We start from the raw sequence: 19,951 nt of genomic DNA, 5'->3' as shown, positions 1-19,951 counted from the left end.
ATAGGTCTGCTACTCATCTTTCTGGATAGCATAGTTTGTACGTTTGGGAGATGGTGTCAGTTTGTGGTACAGACTACAGTCATACTGAACAAGTGATGAGCAGAGTGAATGATTATGATGGGGATGGGTGCTGAGCAAGCAAATTTATATTGAACGATACCGAGTTACTTGAGTATTGTTGAAGGTGTACTCATCTCTTAAGTGGGGAGCATTACATTAAAGTCCTGACTTGTGTTGTGCCGGGGAAAGGGCTTCAGAGGAGTAAGCAGTTGAGCATTGCTGCAATATTATTGGCCTGAACTCAACGATTCAACTGTTTTAACCCATAAGGCTGGTGTTCTTGACTTTCTGGTCAGCATTTCAGAGATGGTAATAACATTGAACACTAAGAAGTGGTTATTGCTCTCTTCTGTTAGAGTTAGTCATTACCTGCCGGTATTTTAATTGGGCTCCAACCACTATGATCGAAGGAGATGCGACTTTTTCTGTGTCGTAACTCTGTCTGCACTGGGGCCTAACATCATGGAGCTGGCAGCCTCTTGCTGGGACCTTGGGAGCTCCAACCGTGGGAGCGTGCGGACTTACCATCTCGTAGCTGGTGATCCCTTTGCCAGGGATCGACCTCGGAAGCTCCAACCGTGGGAGCCTGCGGACTTTAACAAAGTGGAGCTCGCGGTCCCTGGTTAGGGACTGGCTTTGGGAGCTCCAAACTGCAGGAGCTTCGACCGCCCCAATCGCGGGAGCTTCAATCACCCCAACGCGGGAGCTTCAATCGCTGGCTGCGGGTGCTTCAATCGCTCCGATTATGGATGGTTCGACTCCCCCGACCGCGGGGAAAAAAGGAGGAAAGAAGATAAGACTTAATTGCCTTCCATCACAGTGGGGAAGGTGGAGGATTTGCTGTGGTGGATGTTTATGTCAATTTTTTATGTAGTTGTGTGTCTTGTTGCTTTTTTGGTCTGACTGTATGGCAAATCAAATTCTTCGTATGTTGCAAAACATACTTGGCTAATAAATTAGGATTACGATTACCATGATGATATGCCTTTGTGTAAATGATTCCATTCAGTGGAGAACTTTCCTCCAGATGCTAGTTAACTCAAGGTTTCTTGATGCTTCATTTGGTTTACTGTTGCCTTAGAGTCAGAGAAAGTAACTTTTACAATTCCAATTCAGATCTTGTGTCCACTTGATGTATGATGGCAACCTGCTTCCTTACTGAAATCAAACACCTCATTGAACTGAATACTGAAAGAACCATAGCAGGAAGATCAGAATGAATAAATTTAAAAGAAGGCAGCTCTCCTGGTGCTTTTGACATGAACTATCCCTCAATGAACAACAACAAGATGGCCACCTTGTCAACATTTTATGACTGTGTGTGAGATCTTTTAAGGGGTTTTGAACAGTTTAGATTGGGACTGCCATAGTGTCAAGGGCTTAAACAGGGTGGTGTTTGTCAAATGTGCTCAGGAATATTTCCTCAAGCAATATGTAGAGGGCCCTGCAAGGGAAAGGCCAAAGCTTGATTTACTCTTAGGAAATTGGGAAGGGAAGAGACTGAAATATTAATAGGTGAGGCTTTTAGGACCAGAAGCTACAGATCTATTAGCTTTAAAATAGTTATGGATAAGGACAGGATAGGACTCAAGTTAAAATTCTGAATCAGGACAAGGCTAACATTCATTGTATTAGATAAAAACATGCTCATGTTGATTGGAATAGGTTGATTGCAGGAAAAGGAACATCTGGAAAGTGGGAAGCTTTGGGAAGAGTGATGACAAGAGTCCAGGGAATACATATTCCTATTAAAGTGAAGGGAAGGCAAGTGAGAGTAAGGAAGCCTGAATGACAAGAGAAATTGAGGGTCTGGTCAGGAAAAAGGAGGCATGGTACACATATAGGGGTTGGGATCAAATGTATCCCTGGAGGCATTTTGGGAACTGAGGAGCATACTTAAGAAGGAAATCAGGATGGTAAAAAGGCAAGCTCTGGCAGATAATGTTAAGGAAAATCCAGAGATTTTATGTATATTTAAGGGAAAGAGCGTAACTAGAAAGAGAAAAGGGTCTCTCAGAAACCACAGCAATCATCTCTTGTTGTGCTAGAGGAAATGGGCAAGGTCCTCAAAGAGTATTTCCCCTCTGTTTTTACTGTGGGGAACTTGGGACAATTAAAGGGCCTGTCCCACTTAGGTGATTTTAAGGCTACTGCCGGCGACTAGGCTGTCGCCAAACATTCGCCGGGGTGTCGCGGGCATGATCGTGAGGAGTCTTCAATGAATCATAGCGGATCTCGGCGCGTCACGGACAAAATTTCCAGATAGAAATTTCTCGCCGACAGTTGGCGTGTCGCCAGGTATTGTAGCTTATTGCTCCCTGAAAGTAGCATTACAGGTAGATAGGGTTGCCCCTGAAGGCTTCCAGTACATTGGCCTTCATCAGTCAAGGCATTGAGCATAGAAGGTGGAATGTCATGTTACAGTTGTACAAGACATTGATAAGGCCGCATTTGAGGTTTTCTATTCAGTTTTGGTTACCCTGCTATAGAATGTTAAGCTGGAAAGAGTGTGGAGATGATTTACAAAGATGTTGCAAGGACTTGAGGTATAAGGAGAGGTTGGGCGGACTATGACTTTATTTCTTGGAGTGCAAGAGGCTGAGTGATCTTATGTATAAAATCATGAAGGGGATAGATAGATTGCACAATCTTTTTATCAGAGTAGGAGGATCAAGAACCAGAGGACATGTTTGAGAAGAGAAATAATTAATAGGTAGGAACATGAGAGGCAACATTTTCATACAGAAGGTCATGGATATATGGAACAAGCTGCCAGAAAAGGTAGTTAAGGCAGTCACTATAACGTTTAAAATATATTTGGATTGGTACTTGGATAGGAAAAGTTTAGAGGGATATGGACCAAACACAGTGATACTAGCATTGATGGGGCATCTTGGTCAGCATGGGCAAGTTGGGGCAAAGGATCTATCTCCATGCTGTTTGACTCTGACTTATGACCCTATGACATAAATTGGCTGCCATAATACCAACGATGTAAAGGTGGAAAACACATAAAATAACAATTGCTAGTCCATAAAATGTAGCGTTTTGGGACAGTCTGAGACTACGTAAAGCATAACATACCAGAAATACTGGGGTATAAGTCGACCTACTATAAGTCACAGCTCTATAGCATGGAAATATTCCCTCCCACTGCTTCTCCACGGTTTGACTGCTCTCTCACTAGAAGTGCCCATTCTGCCGCCATCCACAAACGGCAGGTCAGGGTACTGGTTTCAAGCACAGTCAGCAAGATTTCAAACCTTGTTTTTCAATTCTGGATACGATTCACAAAGTGGACATCTCTTCGTCAACTGGACTTAAAAGGTGTCAAGGTTTTAATTTTGTTTATTTTGGTTTAGAGCTACAGCATGGAAACAGGCCCTTTGGTCCACCGTTCACACTGGCCATTGATCAAGCGATCACACAAGTTCTATGTTATCCCGCTTTCTCATCTAATCCCTACTAATGAGGGCTATTTACAGAGGCCAATTAACCCACTAACCTGCACGTCTTTAGGATGTGGGAGGAAACCAGTTCGCCTGGAGGAAACCCACATGGGCACAGGGAGAGCTTACAAACTCCACACAGAGAGCACCCAAGGTCAGGATCGAACCTGGGTCTCTGACACTGTGAGACAGCGTTTCTACCAGTTGCGCCACCGTGCTGTGTTTTTCCTCGAAAACTATTTTCCTGAAATCGGTGGCACCAAACTGAATGAACAACATATACAGGTTCACCTCTGATATCGGAGTTTGGAATTGTGCAAGTCGCAATTTTTTTGTTGCGATAAGTAACCTTTAAGTTTGTAGTAAACTTTGAGCATTTCTCCTCCTGCCGCTTTACTTGGTGTTTACTTCACTCCAAATCAGCACTTTTCTAACCGTACAACTGCAGAGTTCCAGCAGAAATAGAGCAGGAGGCAGGGTGTGATTGCATAGGTTTTCAGTGCACCAAATGAGGTTTTCTCAGCAGGGCTCCTCGCAGTGCAGTCATTCCAATAAATAAGACAGGAAATGAGAGGTCTTCTGTGAACTTTGTATGAACTTACAACAACTCTTTGAAACATATCGGGCAACAATTTCAATCAAATCATTCCACCCTGAGAAGAGATTATCATAAAATTACAGATTCCTCCAAAAACTGCTCACCCTGGGTCAACTTTGTCTTGCTATAAATCACCATGTTCGCAGCTTACTCTTTACCTCAAACTTTCTCCTTAAAGCTGAATTACAGTTTCATAGGCAGGGAACTGCACCCCATGAAAAAGGCAGGGGACTACACCCCATGATTTCATGTGTAGGAAGGAACTGCAGATGTTGGTTTACACCAAAGATAGACACTAAATGCTGGAGTAACTCAGCACTTCTGGAGAAAAGAAATAGGTGACATTTCGGGTTGAGACCCTTCTTCGGACTGAGAGTCAGGGGAGAGGGAAACTTGAGGTATGAAAAGGTACAAGACTATTCACAGCCGGCACCAATGTCTCAAGAAATGTGGATCCCACAATGGTCCATTGTTGGCTGTTGAAGAGGTGATAATGATGGGATACCAACAGTAAAACTAGCAAGACGACCAGGGAGGAACATAGCCCTAGTAGCAAAGTAGCCCTTGCATTCCCTCTCTCTGTGTCCCTTCCCCACCCGTCATCTTGCCAGTTTCACTGTTTGTATCACTTCACTATATGAACCATATAGGATATTTAGTTTTATTTTTAAATAATCTTGCGGCAGAGCAAGGGATATTCCCTTAAAATTAGAGCTAGACTGTTTTCAGGCAGTATTTCTTCAACAAAACGGTATTGGAAATCTATAACATTTTGTCACAAAATGCTGCCCAGGCTGAGGGTCAGTGAACATTTCAAAATTGAGGTTGATGGATTTTTAAAATTAAACAAGTGAATTAAGGCTTGTGGACTTGGATTGGTTAGGATTAAAATGCAAACCAGCCCCGATCCAACTAAATGTTTACAGGTTCGCGTGGCTTCTAACTTTGCCCAAGTTTAACATTTCTGTATGACACAGAAGTTAATTAATGTATGATGCAATGACTGCAATGCTATGTGGTTTAGTACTGTTGCTGGACAAGAAGTTAATGGAGGCTGCATGTTTAATATCTCAATCTAGAATTAAGGTTCCTTCTGAACCATTTTACCCCAGCTTAGCTGAAAAGGAATTGCTCTCATAATCTTTGAAGGACAAGAACACTGCTTTTGCTTCCTCACACGGTTCAACTAGAAAATGGATTTCAGCCAAATATTTATTTAAGGAAACCTTGGGACTTATCAACCTGAAGTGCTGGTCCTTTTTAGGGCTATGGTTTGCACTGCAAAGTGAGAACTCAAATGCAGGAAATATAAAAAGGGTAATAACACTTAGTCTCAATAAATGCAGGGACTTAAACATTTTGTTTGTTCTCGAACAAAATGAAGGAATCGTAAGCAAAAGCAGATTCCAAAGATATAACTTGCTTTGTTTTTCCTCACCCACCGTCAGTCCCTGTCTTTGTACTTTGGTACCAAGGATAGATTTATCAGAATGCTGCCAGAAGTGAGGGCTTCAAGCTGGGTGAAAAGATTGGATGGACGGAGTCTTTCTGTTGGTCTGTGTCTGCCTCTCTGGCTGCTTCATAGCATCACAATGTAACTGAATGCTTTTTGAAATTAAAACATGCTGCATAAGACAAAATGTAATTTCACAATGTCCTCACTATTGATCAACCTGGGTAGATTCTTTTTAAAGGACTGCCCTGTCGAAAATATTATGACCATGACTGACCGGGTTATGTGGAGATTGTTGTGGATAATAAAACAACCTTCAGTATGAAATGAACTGCACTGGACTTCATAGATTTTTTGGACCAGATAAACCAATACTTTTTATAAATTGCAGTTAATTGAAAGGACAATTATCGACTGCTTTTGTCTAATAACTAGCAGTGCCATTCAGAGTGACTGCAAACCATTAGACATTAGTTCTGGCTCATCACAAGAAAGCAGGCCTGATATAATTATAAATATTTCTGCTCATTATTTGCCCATATCAGTCAATTACATCTGATGAAAGTTTGAAGCAATCGCATGTTACTAAATGGATAAAATCATACTGCTTTTCCTTGCGCATACACTTACGACACCCTCCTTGGATTAACTTCATTATCATTTTTAAAGAATAACAGTGAGATATTTGTATAAGCCACAGTCTATCGCATATTAAATCATGCGTTATTTTGGTGATGTCTACAGAGAAAACTAGTTATTGTTTTTTTGACAGACTATCGCATGACTTTGTGAAATTCGCATCCGGCTCAAGAGCACCAAGAGACTCAAGCTAGACATAAAACCCAATGCACCATGACAGAATATTTCAGCAGCACTGTTTATGCACTATTTCAGCACTAGAACACTGGCCGAACTGGGTTGCAATAAACCTCCAGCTCTCTGGGCATATTTTTCCAGAGACTTAACTCGTGATGTTCTGCATGGAAAACACTGGCAAAGATTAATAGTGCTTCTTTCACAGCCAAAGTATGTAAAGCATCTCTGTTCATCCAGCTGTTAAATCCTAATTATTGGTCCATTTTCAGTTTAAAATTAGGAGAGAAGGGAGGGGAGGGGAAAATAATTACCTCAATAGAGAAAGTATTACAAACAATTCTCAATCACAACAATGGCAATGGTAAAAGAGCAGAGAAGTATATAAAATCAGGTAGGGAAGTCAGTCAGAATTTTTTTTCCCCAGGGTGGAAATGTTAAAGACTAGATTTAAGGTGAGAGGGGAATAGTTTAAAGGAGATGTGTGGAGCAAGCTTTTTTACACGCACAGAATAGTGGGTGCCTGGATCGCCTGCCAGGTTTGGCGGCAGAGGCAGATATAATAGAAATGATAGATATGATAGATGAGGCTTTTAGATAGACATGTGGAATTCAGTCGCCAGAACAACTGAAAGAAAAGAGAGCAAGTATCTGATAAATGTAGAAATGCAACTTTTTATTCCATGACATATAAAAATGGGCTGGATTAAGGTATCAAAGGATTTACACTGTTGCAAAACGTTTGAAGAAAACTTAAAGGCCTGTCCCACCGCAATTTTTAAGGCGACTGCCGGCGACTGTCAAAGTCGTAGCAGATCGCCGAAAAACCTTTGATTTTTTTTAACCCTACAACAATGGCCACGACTCCCCCATGACAATGCCTACGACAAGCTATGACAACCTACCACCTAGGCGACGGCAAGCTGCCAACAAGCGGCGACCCAGTCGACGTCCATCTACGACAGCGACTACGACAAGCTACGACAACCAAAGTCAACCTACCTCCACCCTCGACAAGCTACGACCCTGTCAGGTTACAACTGATGACAACGGTAGCCATTTCATGTAATTTTGGCGCAAAAATGGGTTTGGGAAGGGTCTCCGATCATTCAGCATCATGACTGCCAGGAAGCAACATATGATGGCATTGCTCCAACACCAAATGCAAGCCCTGCTGCTTGCAGTGGCCCTCGTGCTTAAAATTCTACAAGACAGAAGGACAAGTAGAATGGGGAAGAAGAAGCCCAAGAAGAGGTCTGTGTGGTTGAAGCCCTTGTCCCTGAAGAGACCCAATGCAGTGCAATGTCATAATAAATTAAAAGAGTTCGCTTTTCAATGCAGTGCAATGCTTGTGTCTGTGTTTGTTTTATTGGTCAAAATAAATGAAATTTAAATATTTGAAAGAGATGCCATGAGAAACTACTCTGAAATACAATAACTTCAAACATCAATCTTTGGTCAAAATGAGCAAAATTTACTTAATTCAAACAAACAAAATTCTTATAAAAGGTGGATCAGCACCGGCGACAACCAAAGTCACCTGGCGACAACCTGGCGACAACCTACGACAGCGCCCACGACAGGATACAACAAGCTGCGGTCATTGGCGTCAAGCCAACTGTCGCCGAAAATTTTCGAGCAGAGAGAAATTTTCTCGACGACCCGAGAAAAGCTACGACTCATTGGAGACGACTCATGACCACGCCCGCGACACACCGCGACACACCGGCGACTGTGCGGCGGCAGCCTAGTCACCAGCAGTCGCCTTAAAAATCGCCGAGGTGGGACAGACACTTTAATTCTGTTTTAATTTTGAAATCACCAGTCCAAATGAAATCCTCATCTATTTTCAATGGTTCCAATTTTTCACTACTTTGGCTTGAGTATTAATGCTATAGATCTTTTGACTCCTGATTTTGATGAGGAGGAAAATAACTGCAGATGCTGGTTCAAATCGAAGGTATCACAAAATGCTGGAGTAACTCAGAGGGTCAGGCAGCATCTCAGGAGAGAAGGAATGGGTGACGTTTCGGGTCTGAAGAAGGGTCTCCACCTGATTTTGATGATGTGAGATTCAAGGCCCTGAATAGTTCAACAGCCTTGGTTGTAACCAGTTCACACATCCATCTCAGAACGTACAGGAAACATCACCACATGAGCAGGCTGTGCTCATGCTTTGTTATGATGAGGAGAGGTATGTGGGTTCGCCGTGGTATAGTGGGTATTAATACCACACTTTTCTTTATTTCTGCACGGTCACCAACTAATGTGACATGCTAAACTTTTCAACTCCCCTGGACTGCACCTACAGCTGAAAGACCAGGAAATCAAAACAAAAGATTACCAATGTTGTGGGATAAATTCCTGTAGAGTCTTGGTGGGATGTATGCTGTGAGGATGCTTCTTCTTGCAAGAAAATCTGGAAATTATAGTCATTTATTTAAAAATAACGATCATCTATTTAGGACGGAACTGAAATGGATTATTTCATTTCTTGGTGGGGACTGAGTCTTGGAAAACACAAAGAACTGCAGATGCCAATTTACAAACAAAAAGAACATAAAGTGCTAGAGAAAGTCAGCAGTTTTGTCAGGATCTCTGGAGAACAAGGGCAGACAATGTTTCAGGTCAGTACTCTTATTCAGACTAATTGTAGTCAGCTGGAAAAGAGGTAGGGACCAGACAAAGCCAGGCAAGTGATAGGTGGATAAAGGTGAGGTGGGTTTTGATTGGCAGATGGGAAGAAGACAAAAGTCTGTGAGATTCGGAGTAAAGATGCCCGGAATGGGAAGCCAGAGGAAGGGATATAGGTGGTTGGGGGAAAGGGAAAGGGAAAGGGGGGGGAGGAATAGTGGGAAAATGGGTGCACATCTGCACTCTGGCAACAGAGAAGACCCAGAACTTAAAGATCAGTATGTGAATGACAAGGAGAGTTAAAATGGTTAGCAACTGGGAGATCCAGCAAGCCTTGGCAGACAAAGCCCAAGGTGATCCATGAAATGGTTCCCTAGTCTTGCCAATGTCAAGGAGCCCACATCGGGAGTACCAAATGCTGTAGGTAAGGTTAGAGGATTTGTACGTGAAGCTCTGTCTCACCTGGAAGGGCGGCTGGAGTTCCTGGATGAATGTGAGGGATAGAGGTATAGAGACAGGTGTTACATCTCCTGCGATTACAGGGGAAAGTACGTGGGAAGGGAGTGGCTTTGGATTGAAGGGATGAGTGAATCAAGGAGCTGCAGACAAATCAGCATCTGTGGATAGCTGAAAGGTGGGGATGGGAAGATGTGACTGGTTGTGGGATCACATTAAAGGTGCCAGAAGTGTCGGAGAATTATGTGTTGGATGAGGAGGCTGGTGGGGTGTGAGGTAAGGACCAGGAAAACTCTAACCTTGGTCTAGCTGGGGGTATGGGTAGCGAGGACAGAACCACAGGACACAGAGGAAATGTGGATGAGGAATCCATCTCCAGCAGCAGGAGATAAACCATGTTTACTAAAGAAAGAGAACATCTTGGATGTAGTGGAAAGCCTCATCTTGAGAGCAGATGCAGCGGAGATGGGGAAATTGAAAGTAAGAGATAGCATCTTTGCAAGAGGCAGGGTGGGAGGAGGTGTAATCCTGACAATTGTGGGAATCAGTGGGTTTATAGTCTTTGGATCTTTCTTACTCAAAGGGTAGCAAAGCAGAATATTTTAATATTTTCCAAAGCAGAGGCAGACGAATGAGAATGATAAGAAAGAATTTGCTGAGACGGTGAGATGCACTAAATTGAGAAGGAGGAATCTTGTATGTATTACAGACGGTCAGTTAGACTAATGGCCTATTTCAGTGTTATCAATTCTATGTCATTCTATATGAACCAAAACCATCTTATAAAATGAGGGTCAGAGGATGGAGGTGTTTGGTAATGGGGGCACCTCTGGCAAGCTGCTTTGATTTCTGTCAAAACATAGCTTGACACTTGCAATTAGTGTGCAACCATGTTAGAAAAAGCGTTGGCTCCTTGTACGTGGGGGGAATAGGGAATTCAAACAAACACATTTGTAAGGAAAGCAAAGACTGTCCAATAAATGTAGCGCTCTCTCCGACACTGGAGGTGTTACAGAGAGAGGAAATAACTGTGTCCACTGTCTTTTAGATCCTGCATTTGAAATGTTATTGCAGAATTAGTATTCCCCACGTATAAGCTCAGAGGGTCAGGTTTGAATATCATTGTGATCTTCCATTTGGAGCACTGACCCCTTTTCACTCATATAAATAAGGCAGCTACATCAGTGCTCTTTCTATCACCAGAACAGCCAATTAAACCTGAATAATGCTGTTTCTACCAAACAGAGATAGTACTGAACAGCAACATTTTACCTTTAATACACGGAGATAGTCCAATATGCTTAGCAGTGATGTGATCATGAAAATGAAATATTTGTTCCTCTTTTGTACAAAGCAAAACATATTAAAGCAAAACATATTAAAAGTTGACTTAAAGTGGGAGAGAGGTTGAGAAAGGCAGAAAGATGTTGGGTATTTAATTCAGTTTATCCCCTGGTAACTGAAACCATGATGATCAGTATGCAGCAAATAAAATTAGGATTGCACAGGAGGCAAGAACGAAAGAGGTGCCGATAACAGAGAGCCCTGGATCTGTAAGAGACTGGTCAGATATTGAGGGCTTTGGGAGAAGCAGGGTTGGACACAATTTAGCAAAACAGGTCTGGAATTTGCTGGAGGCAATGGCGGCACAGGGTCAATGGTCAGGATGAGAGACGTTGACACCTTGGAAAACTACCTTCTGAGAGCTTAGATAGCTATGTGAGACTCTTCTGACCATAGGTGCTCGAGGATGGAGAGAGAAAGTTGCAATCACAAACCTGTGAGCCTGGGATGATTGCACCTGTTGTCTTGAGTGTAAAGGAGAGCCATTTCAAGACTCTGTGGTCAACACTGCACATGACGATTGTTGTTGTCTGTGGTCCGCCAAAGAGGACACATATCCAATCGTTGGATGTAGCATAGGTCAAACTGCAAATGCATTCATTTGTCCCTTCCAACGTGTTAGCAGGACTAATTTATTTCACGTAGAAAGGAGCTGCAACTACGAGAGCTCGGTAGGAAGGCTTGTGCTATTGTTCCCACAATGGGAACTAACAGAAATACTATCACAAGACTACTGCAAGCACCTACTAACAGCAATGTGATCATCATCAAGCAATCAAACTTATTATTTCTGTTTGCATAAATATTATTCTGTATGTAGAAATAACTCTTCTTTTCTTCAAAAGGAGTTTACATCCACTCAATTTAATGTCATTGGAGAATGGGGCTTTCTCTCAGAGCATACCTGACTGTGTCAGTCTTGTCTGTGCTCCAGTCTTTGGGATGGGACTTGAACCCACAACAGTTTGACTATGTGATGGCAGCCACAAATGACACAATAGATCACAACATTGTATATGTGCTCTCCAAACACACAAGTTTATGCCACATTTAAATTCTCTTCATTAAAAGTGAAAAAAACCCAGTATATTAACACACCACACTGTATATTACGAGTTCTATGCAGACACCTTATCAATGGCAAAGATATTTGGAACACACACAAACAGATTAGGTAAATACACTGCAACAAAATAAATGTTGCTACCAGCTATGCTGCAAGCAACTCATCTCCAAACGTTGAAACGCCACAAGATGTCTCAATGTAGTCCAGTTACTGGTTTGGGTCCAAATAAACATCAGATGGATATAAAGTTGGCAGTCATCACACACAGCAAAGTACACCTCAGACTTGCAAAACACCTTGGGAAAGCAACCACAATCAAATAGCTGTTAGAGGCTTTATCACTTATAGTCCTTCTTTGCCAGGTAGGCCGAGATGGGGCGGATTGGAAGTCAAGGTGCGATGAGAAATACATTATTTCCCTAATTTGTTGTCAAAGATCCCTATACTAAAGTTCAGCATCCAATGGGTAAGACCACACGCAATTTAGGGCACTTTCACAGGTCCACATGTAGGGTGGCTGGCAAGAAGGTGCAGCCATTGATTCTCTAGACCTGCAGGATCAAAGGCCAAATCATAGTTCACAACATGGATGTGTATTTCACTCTGCTCTGAGATTCGGCTTTGTTTAATGGGGATAGTCCCAAGAAAATATGACGACCAAAGTATATCCCTCTTTGCAAAGTATATTCCTCCTGGCTGTTAATGTATGATAGTCAAAGCCTTAGAATTAAAATGATTAAGGCCCCAAACCAACTTCATGCATACTAAAGGGAATCCATTCAGACATTTAATTGACGATGGCTTTCACCCCACCATCTCAGTAACCTGATGTACAAGTGTCAATTATTCTTGGATCCGCAAGTACGCATTTTGAAATCGCCAGTGTTGATTCCACTGAACCCATCATCCCACAGGCATCTGTCACCACTGGACTAAATTCCTTCTTGGAAAAGAAAAGACATGCAGGGCCAATGGGAAAGGTTGAAGGAGGATGAGACCAATTAGTTTGATCATTCGTACAAAGGGGAAACACTTGTACTTTGAAATACACAATCCTTAAATGTTCACAACTTGTTCTGACAGAAAATGAGCTGCATATCTGTATTTCTTTTGCTGCTGAGAAATAAAATTTATCTGGGCTACCCAGGGAGAACTTATCTGGTTCTCTTCAAACTAATGGCCTGGGATCTATTATAATCACCTGAGATACTCAGCTTAACATTTGATCCAGACTGTGGACCAGAGAGTGCAGCAATCCTGAACTCTCAGCATAAACCTTTACACTTAAGTCTCTGAAGTGGGGTTTCAATGCCCAAATCTCTGAATCATAGACACAACAAATACCCGCTCAGCCATGACTAGATGTGAAAAAGTCAACCCAGCACCACAGGTTTCAACATCATTCATCTGTTGTGTCCAACTTTAAATTGTAGATTGCTTCTGTGAGATCCATCATCAGGAACCTGGGGAAATGCTGAGAGCATTTAAAAAAAAGAGTAATCTTAGGGAGGGCAGTGCTAAAGCAGAAGCAGAAGCAGAAGATGCTGGAAACACTCAGCAGTCAAGGCAGAGAGAAAAATGGTTAAAGCTTCGGTTTTTCAGGTGAAAGGTTAACCGCATATTAACTTCACATTTGCCACATAGAAACAAAATACTGGAGTAACTCAGCAGGACAGGAGTTACTCCAGCATTTTGCGTCTATCTTTGGTGTAAACCAGCATATGCAGTTCCTTCCAACACAGTACTTCCAGCATATTCTGTCTTTGGTTCAGACTTCAAACATCAGGTGTGGTTGGAAGTTCTGCCAGCAAGAGAGGCTGGCTGCAGAGCCTTACGATGGATCTAGCAGCCTGCCCTGTGCACAAGAATCTGTCCGCAACCACTGACGCTGCTCACTAGTGGGTGCTGCTCACTAATTGGAGATAACACCACCAATAAATTAGCGTGCACTGGCCGAACTGGTAATAATCTGATTTTGATCAGGAACTAGGGAAGCATTTAACAGTGACTTTGTAAATTGGCAAGCAGAAAAAAATATGTGGAAAAATATTGTTTCCACAGACACCTTTGTCTCTTAAGGACGTAGCTATTAGTTTCACCATGGATTTTCATTGATGTTGACAGGCAATTGTTTATATTGACACTTCTGCAACAATGCTCTATGAAGCAATGTAACATAGAGCCCTTAGTATTTTTAACTATGCCTTGCAGTAACAAAAATAAACTTATTGCTATTAAAAAGATTTATATATTTCAAAATCCTACAGGAAAAATAACATCTTTATTACGTGCCTGAAACTCTCTGACCCCTAACCCTCCTTTTCCTCATTGACACAATTGTTTCTCTAACGCGATTTTCTGTAATGCAGGGATTCTTAGAAAGGTAACTAATTTAGTTTTGTTTATTATTGTCACATGTATCGAAGTTTTTTGTTGCGTGTTATCCAGTCAGTGAAAAGACTATACCTGATTACAATCAAGCTGTCCCTAGGAAAAAGGGTATAACGATTAGTGCAAGACAAACGTTTAGTAAAGTCTGATTAAAGATAGTCCGAAGGTCTCCAATGGGGTAGATGGTAGGTCAGAACAACTCCCTAGTTGGTGCGAGGATGGTTCAGTTTCCTGATCACAGTTGGGATGAAACTGTCCCTAAATCTGGAGGTATGCATTTTCACACTTTTGTACCTCTTGCCTGCTGGGAGAAGAGAGAAAAGGGAGTGACCACGGTGAGACTCGTCCTTGATTATGCTGGTGGCCTTCAATCTAATCACCAGTGGGTATCTTCATGCATTCTGAAGACATCACAATGTGAATAATTAATAAGCAGTCTAGATTTGGGCAGTATTACTTAAGAATATATAATGCATAAACATGTTTTTCCATGCATAGGCCATGTTGTTATTTATGCTCCACATGTGCCAACTCTTACCCAGCAGCATACCCCGCCATGTCATTAGCCAGTATTGCCTTTGGAATTATTCCCCACTTTTCTATTTGAAGGAAATGGTCATTCTGTAAACCAGTTGGGCAATTTGTATAGCAGAGAAGAAAAAAATATACTCCAATGCTTTAAATAATTGTACCTGCTTTACAGCCTTCTGCACCTTGTTGTGATGAGCAGTGACATTTCACTTTTCCGATGTCTAAATCCTCACAGGTTGCCCCAGCCGGGCAAGGACTATCTGCGCAAGACACCGTGGTTGCTATGGAGACGGTTGTCAGGGAGATGTCAGGAACATGTACAGAAGAGGGAATAATTGATGGCCAGACATCTGGAACAAAAGAAATGTGTGTTAGGTGTCAAACATCACAGTATTTAAAAAAATGGAGAGCTGCCATTAAACAATGTCACATGGTAAGATCACTAAATGGAAACATATTTTAGTATGATATACTGTAGCTGTGAAAAAGGTAATTAAAATGAATAACCTCATAGCAAGTTTTCCGATTAATCATTATCTCCCATCTCTACGTACCCGGCCATTTTTTATACTCATGATTTATCACCAGGAGGAACTAATATTGCATGGAAACAAGAGCAGATTAGATTAAATAAACTCACTTGCTGCTTCTGGTTTCTAATATCTTCCTTCACCATGGCACTCTATGTTAATGCCAGAAACCCAGACATAGATATACCCACTTATTAAATGTCAGTGCCAAAGGCATGCACTGATGATAGGTCAGCTGAAAGTGGGGAAAATCTTGGGAAACGTTGGTGGGATCATGCTTCTGCAGAGCATGATAATGGCACTAACAGAAGGAGTTAATCTACTTTATTACCGTAGGCAATGTCCCTATCTATGAATCTTGATCCAGTAGATACCGAACAGCTAGATTCATCAAACCAAATGTTTGTGTTAACCATTTGAATTGTACAATAGAAGAAATAAATTCACATTGGTGTTTACAGGGGAGCAAACTACCGTTGGCAGTTACACAGTAATCATCCGGGGGAAGAGATGGTGCCACAAGTATTTCTATGGCAAGGGGAAAGGTAGATGCCTGTGAGGGTGCATTTACAATAAAACTTTATTTCCTTCTATTTAGAATCTTCTGCCACTTAACCCCGTCCAAAAATAATTCTATGCAGTTACGAGCAAGCAAACTTTTTGGTTTGTTTTCAGACTATATTTAACACTTAAATTGATGTAACCATAGCAACAGTGCAGTATCCCAAAATGCTTTCCTGTTACCAAGGTAATGGCCAACTAATGCATCAGTTCCAACAACACACATTTAAATCAAGTCTTTATCATTGAAAATAAAATCCTAACACTTCTGATTGAAACAATTGTGAATGTTTTAAAAGAGAAGAAAGGGACAGGGATGGGGAATGAACTCTAGAGTTCATGGCCCACCACCCTAAGACACAATCAACAATGGACATGAGAAAATGACCACAATTGGAACAATATGAAGTTATGGCAGAGTGACTGGAGGTTACAGAGATAAAGAGTTAATTTTTAAGAGGCTTTTAAAGAAAAGCTGATGAAGGAGAGACACGTTAATGCTTGGAATGGGATGGCATTAGATTACTGGCATTAGAATTACAGAATAGGCAATTGAAGAATTAATTATAATTGGAACATTGTGAGCAAGCTCTACATGCTTCCCCCCGTGTCATTTATGTGCATCGTAGCAAATGTGCAAAGCATATGATTTTAAAAGTACCTCCAAAACTTAGCATCTCCAGTAAGACCACTGCCTCATTATTGGAAAGGGTACAGAGCTAGACAATTTGCCAAACTTCTTACAGTGCTTACTCATAACTCCAGCTCTTGGTTACAAAAATTACATCATTTGATGGAGCTTTAAGGTGGAGGAAAGGAGGTCAAAGTGGTTGATATAGTACAGGTGAATGACTATCATCTCACCATTGGTAACCATGTCCTTGCCTATGTCTCCCTCATCCTCTCTTCCTTTAAGACCACCTTTAGACTTTATGTTATTTTAAATCACATAAACAGGCTCCGATCAGCGATCATCCCATAAACTAACACTGTCCTACACACTGGGGACAATTTTTACAAATTTATGGAAACCTACAAACCTGTACATCTTTGGAGTGTGGGAGGAAACCGGAGCACCCACGCGGTCACAGAGAGAATGTACAAACTCCGTACAGACAGCACCGGTAATCAGGATCATATCTGGGACTTTGGCACTGTAAGGCAGCAACTCTACCACTACGCCACTGTGCCTCCATGCTACATTAAAAGCCAACATCGATGTTACCATTCAGTGTTTTGCCTGGGTTTAGTTTATATTAACTGCTGTGAAGTGCTTTCTCTGTGCAAACGACAAGTTCAACAATTCAACTTTGACCACAAATTGACTTTCTGGCTTATCCATTGGATGAAAAGCACAATGGGATATACTGAGGATGAGTAAGATTCTCCACACATTTCCTCAGAACTTTCTGCAAACTTAGCCCAGGATTCAAGGACAAAATGAAACTAGGCAGAAAATGGAAATTTAAAGATGAATTGGAGATGCTGGAAATCTTCCATAAAACCAGAAAATGTTGGAAACAATTAACAGGTCAGGAAGCATCTTCCTTGAAGGATCTATAACATTAAAATATTAACAATGTTTTTCTTTCAAAGATGCTGCCTGTTCTGTGGAAAGTTTCCAGTATTTTCTGGTCTTATCTTATAACACGGAAATAGGCCATTCGTCTCATCTTGCACATGTCAACCAACATGCTCCATCTGCACTAGTCCCACTTTGACCCAAAAACCTTTCCTATGCACATACCTGTTTAAATGCCTTTTAAATGTTGTTATAGTAGCTGCCTCAACTACCTCCTCTGGCAGCTTGTTCCCCCTCATATTCCCTCATTGCCCCTCGTTGTCTCTCATATTGCCATTAAATCTTTCCCCTCTCACCTGAAGCCTATGTCCCCTGGTTCTTGATTCCTCAACTCTGGATAAAAGATTGTGCATTTAATCTATCGATTCCCCTCATTATCTTATACATCTTTATAAGATCACCCCAGATCCTCCTGCACTCAAAGGTATAAACTCATTATCTGCCCAACCTCTCCCAATAGTTCAAGCCTTCAAGACCAGGCAATATCCTTGCAAACTTTCTCTGCACTCTTTCCTGCTTAGCTTTCTCCGCACTCTTCCTGATATTAATCCAGACAGATTGCTTCTATTTGTTCTCCTGAGATGGCTGTGTAGACATTCAAATGATGCTGATGAGACCTTTGAATTTAAACCAGGAAGTCCTTGTTTTTTTGTGGAATTTTCATGACCTCGGAATGCTCCAAAGCATTTTCCCACCAATGCCTAATTAGAAAACAGTTTCCAGTGTAAAGCAAGAAATATAGCAGTCAATTTTCATGCAATCAGCAAATTGGTTAATTTTGTGTACAATACTAATACTAATTTCTGAAATTGTTTATCAAGCTTCTCAGTTCAAAAGCAATTAGTATGGGCAGTACATGCTGTCCTCAAACAATACCCTGAAAAAATAATAAATAAAGCCGAATAGACTGACATACAGTATATCTTCAATAAGACCAGCACTTTCCCCTTGGGATACATTGGAAGAAAAATTCTTCCCTTGCCCAATTTCTTGGTGGACAGGAGTCGGTCTTTAAACCGATTGATTCAGTTTCATATTTGTTTTTGGGCAACACCTCACTAGCCATATATATTGATACTGGAAGGGAAACTGTGCAGAGTCATATGAATGATACTGGGATAAAAGGCATACATTCTGAAACTCAATTCCAAACATTTCCCTTGTGTGCAGAAGATTAAGAGTTGAGCTGATCAATAGATTACTAAAACTCTCATATTGTATATATATGCATATATATATATCTATATATAAGTATATATATGCATATATATATCTATATATAAGTATATATATGCGTATATATATATCTAGATATATATATTGCATTTTAGTACGTTCCTGAAATACAGCAAAAACGGTACACGATAGCGCAATGGATCGCATTGGATCGCATTTTTAATGGATCGCACACAAACAAAAGCTTGGTACATGTGAAGATAATAAATTAAACTAAACTTAACTAAACATCCTAATGGAGTGACCGGAAGTGCACACAATACTCCACTTTAACTATAATATACCCAGTGCCTTGACTGACAAAGGCAAGCATACTACTGTACACGCCTTCTTTACTGCACTATTTTCTCATATTGCCACTTTCAGGGAGCTGTGGAATTGCATCCCAAGATCCAACTGTACATCGATGCTCCTGGGGTCCTTACACGAAAACATTTCCACCAATTAAATTCCCCTTTTAAAAAAACTGTATGTAGAATACATTGCATGATGTTACTGTGGGAATTTGTTCTTTACAAGGAAAAATTACTTTCTTTCCCCGAATGGTCAGTGAACTCCAGGTTCCCTGACTGATGGGTCTTTATTATGGAATGAAGGTGTGGAATTCTCTGCCTCAGAAGGCAGTGGAGGCCAGTTCGTTGGATGCTTTCAAGAGACAGCTGGATAGAGCTCTTAAGGATAGCAGAGTGAGGGGGTATGGGGAGAAGGCAGGAACGGGGTACTGATTGAGAGTGATCAGCCATGATCGCATTGAATGGCGGTGCTGGCTCGAAGGGCTGAATGGCCTACTCCTGCACCTATTGTCTATTGTCTATTGTCTATTGTCTATTATCTGACATTTACTTAGATGGGGCAATTTTCAAAGCAAACATGAATATCTTTCTGACAGGAAGGTTCGACTGGATTCACAAATTAAAAAATAACCCTACAGCATCAAAAAGGAAAATGCCAAATTTGGAATAAGTTATCGAGCCTTTTAAAGCAATGCCACAAGACTTGTTTATTAACTCAACAGATCAGGCTGAATTTCAGGTTAAAGTAGTAAAGAGAGAAAACACGGAGCACAGGAACCGCTGATGTGTGCTGATTATGCCCTGTCATTATTTCTACAGCAGTAGATATGACAATCATACAGTCATCCAGCATGGAAACCGGACTTTCAACCACTGTCCGTGCTCACCAAAAGCTCATTTTTACTCTCACGTCCCAATTAAATCCAGATATGGGCTCTCTCCCCAACACTTTAT

At 41.3% G+C, this 19,951-nt stretch overlaps 1 protein-coding gene across 1 annotated transcript in view; it reads right to left on the bottom strand.

Annotated features, from left to right (window-relative positions):
* LOC144593848 (protein eyes shut homolog) overlaps positions 1 to 19,951 on the bottom strand; it is a 348,998-nt gene that overhangs the window by 116,291 nt on the left and 212,756 nt on the right. The window contains exon 13 of the mRNA XM_078399967.1: positions 14,957 to 15,145. Coding sequence (XP_078256093.1) covers positions 14,957 to 15,145 — 189 coding nt within the window. The remainder of the gene's footprint in view (positions 1 to 14,956; positions 15,146 to 19,951) is intronic.

The sequence above is a fragment of the Rhinoraja longicauda genome, chromosome 5 (assembly GCF_053455715.1).
Source record: "Rhinoraja longicauda isolate Sanriku21f chromosome 5, sRhiLon1.1, whole genome shotgun sequence".
In the NCBI taxonomy this organism is placed as follows: Eukaryota; Metazoa; Chordata; class Chondrichthyes; order Rajiformes; family Arhynchobatidae; genus Rhinoraja; species Rhinoraja longicauda.
Note: the sequence above shows the minus strand (reverse complement) of the source record. Positions and strands in the feature narration are given on the sequence as shown.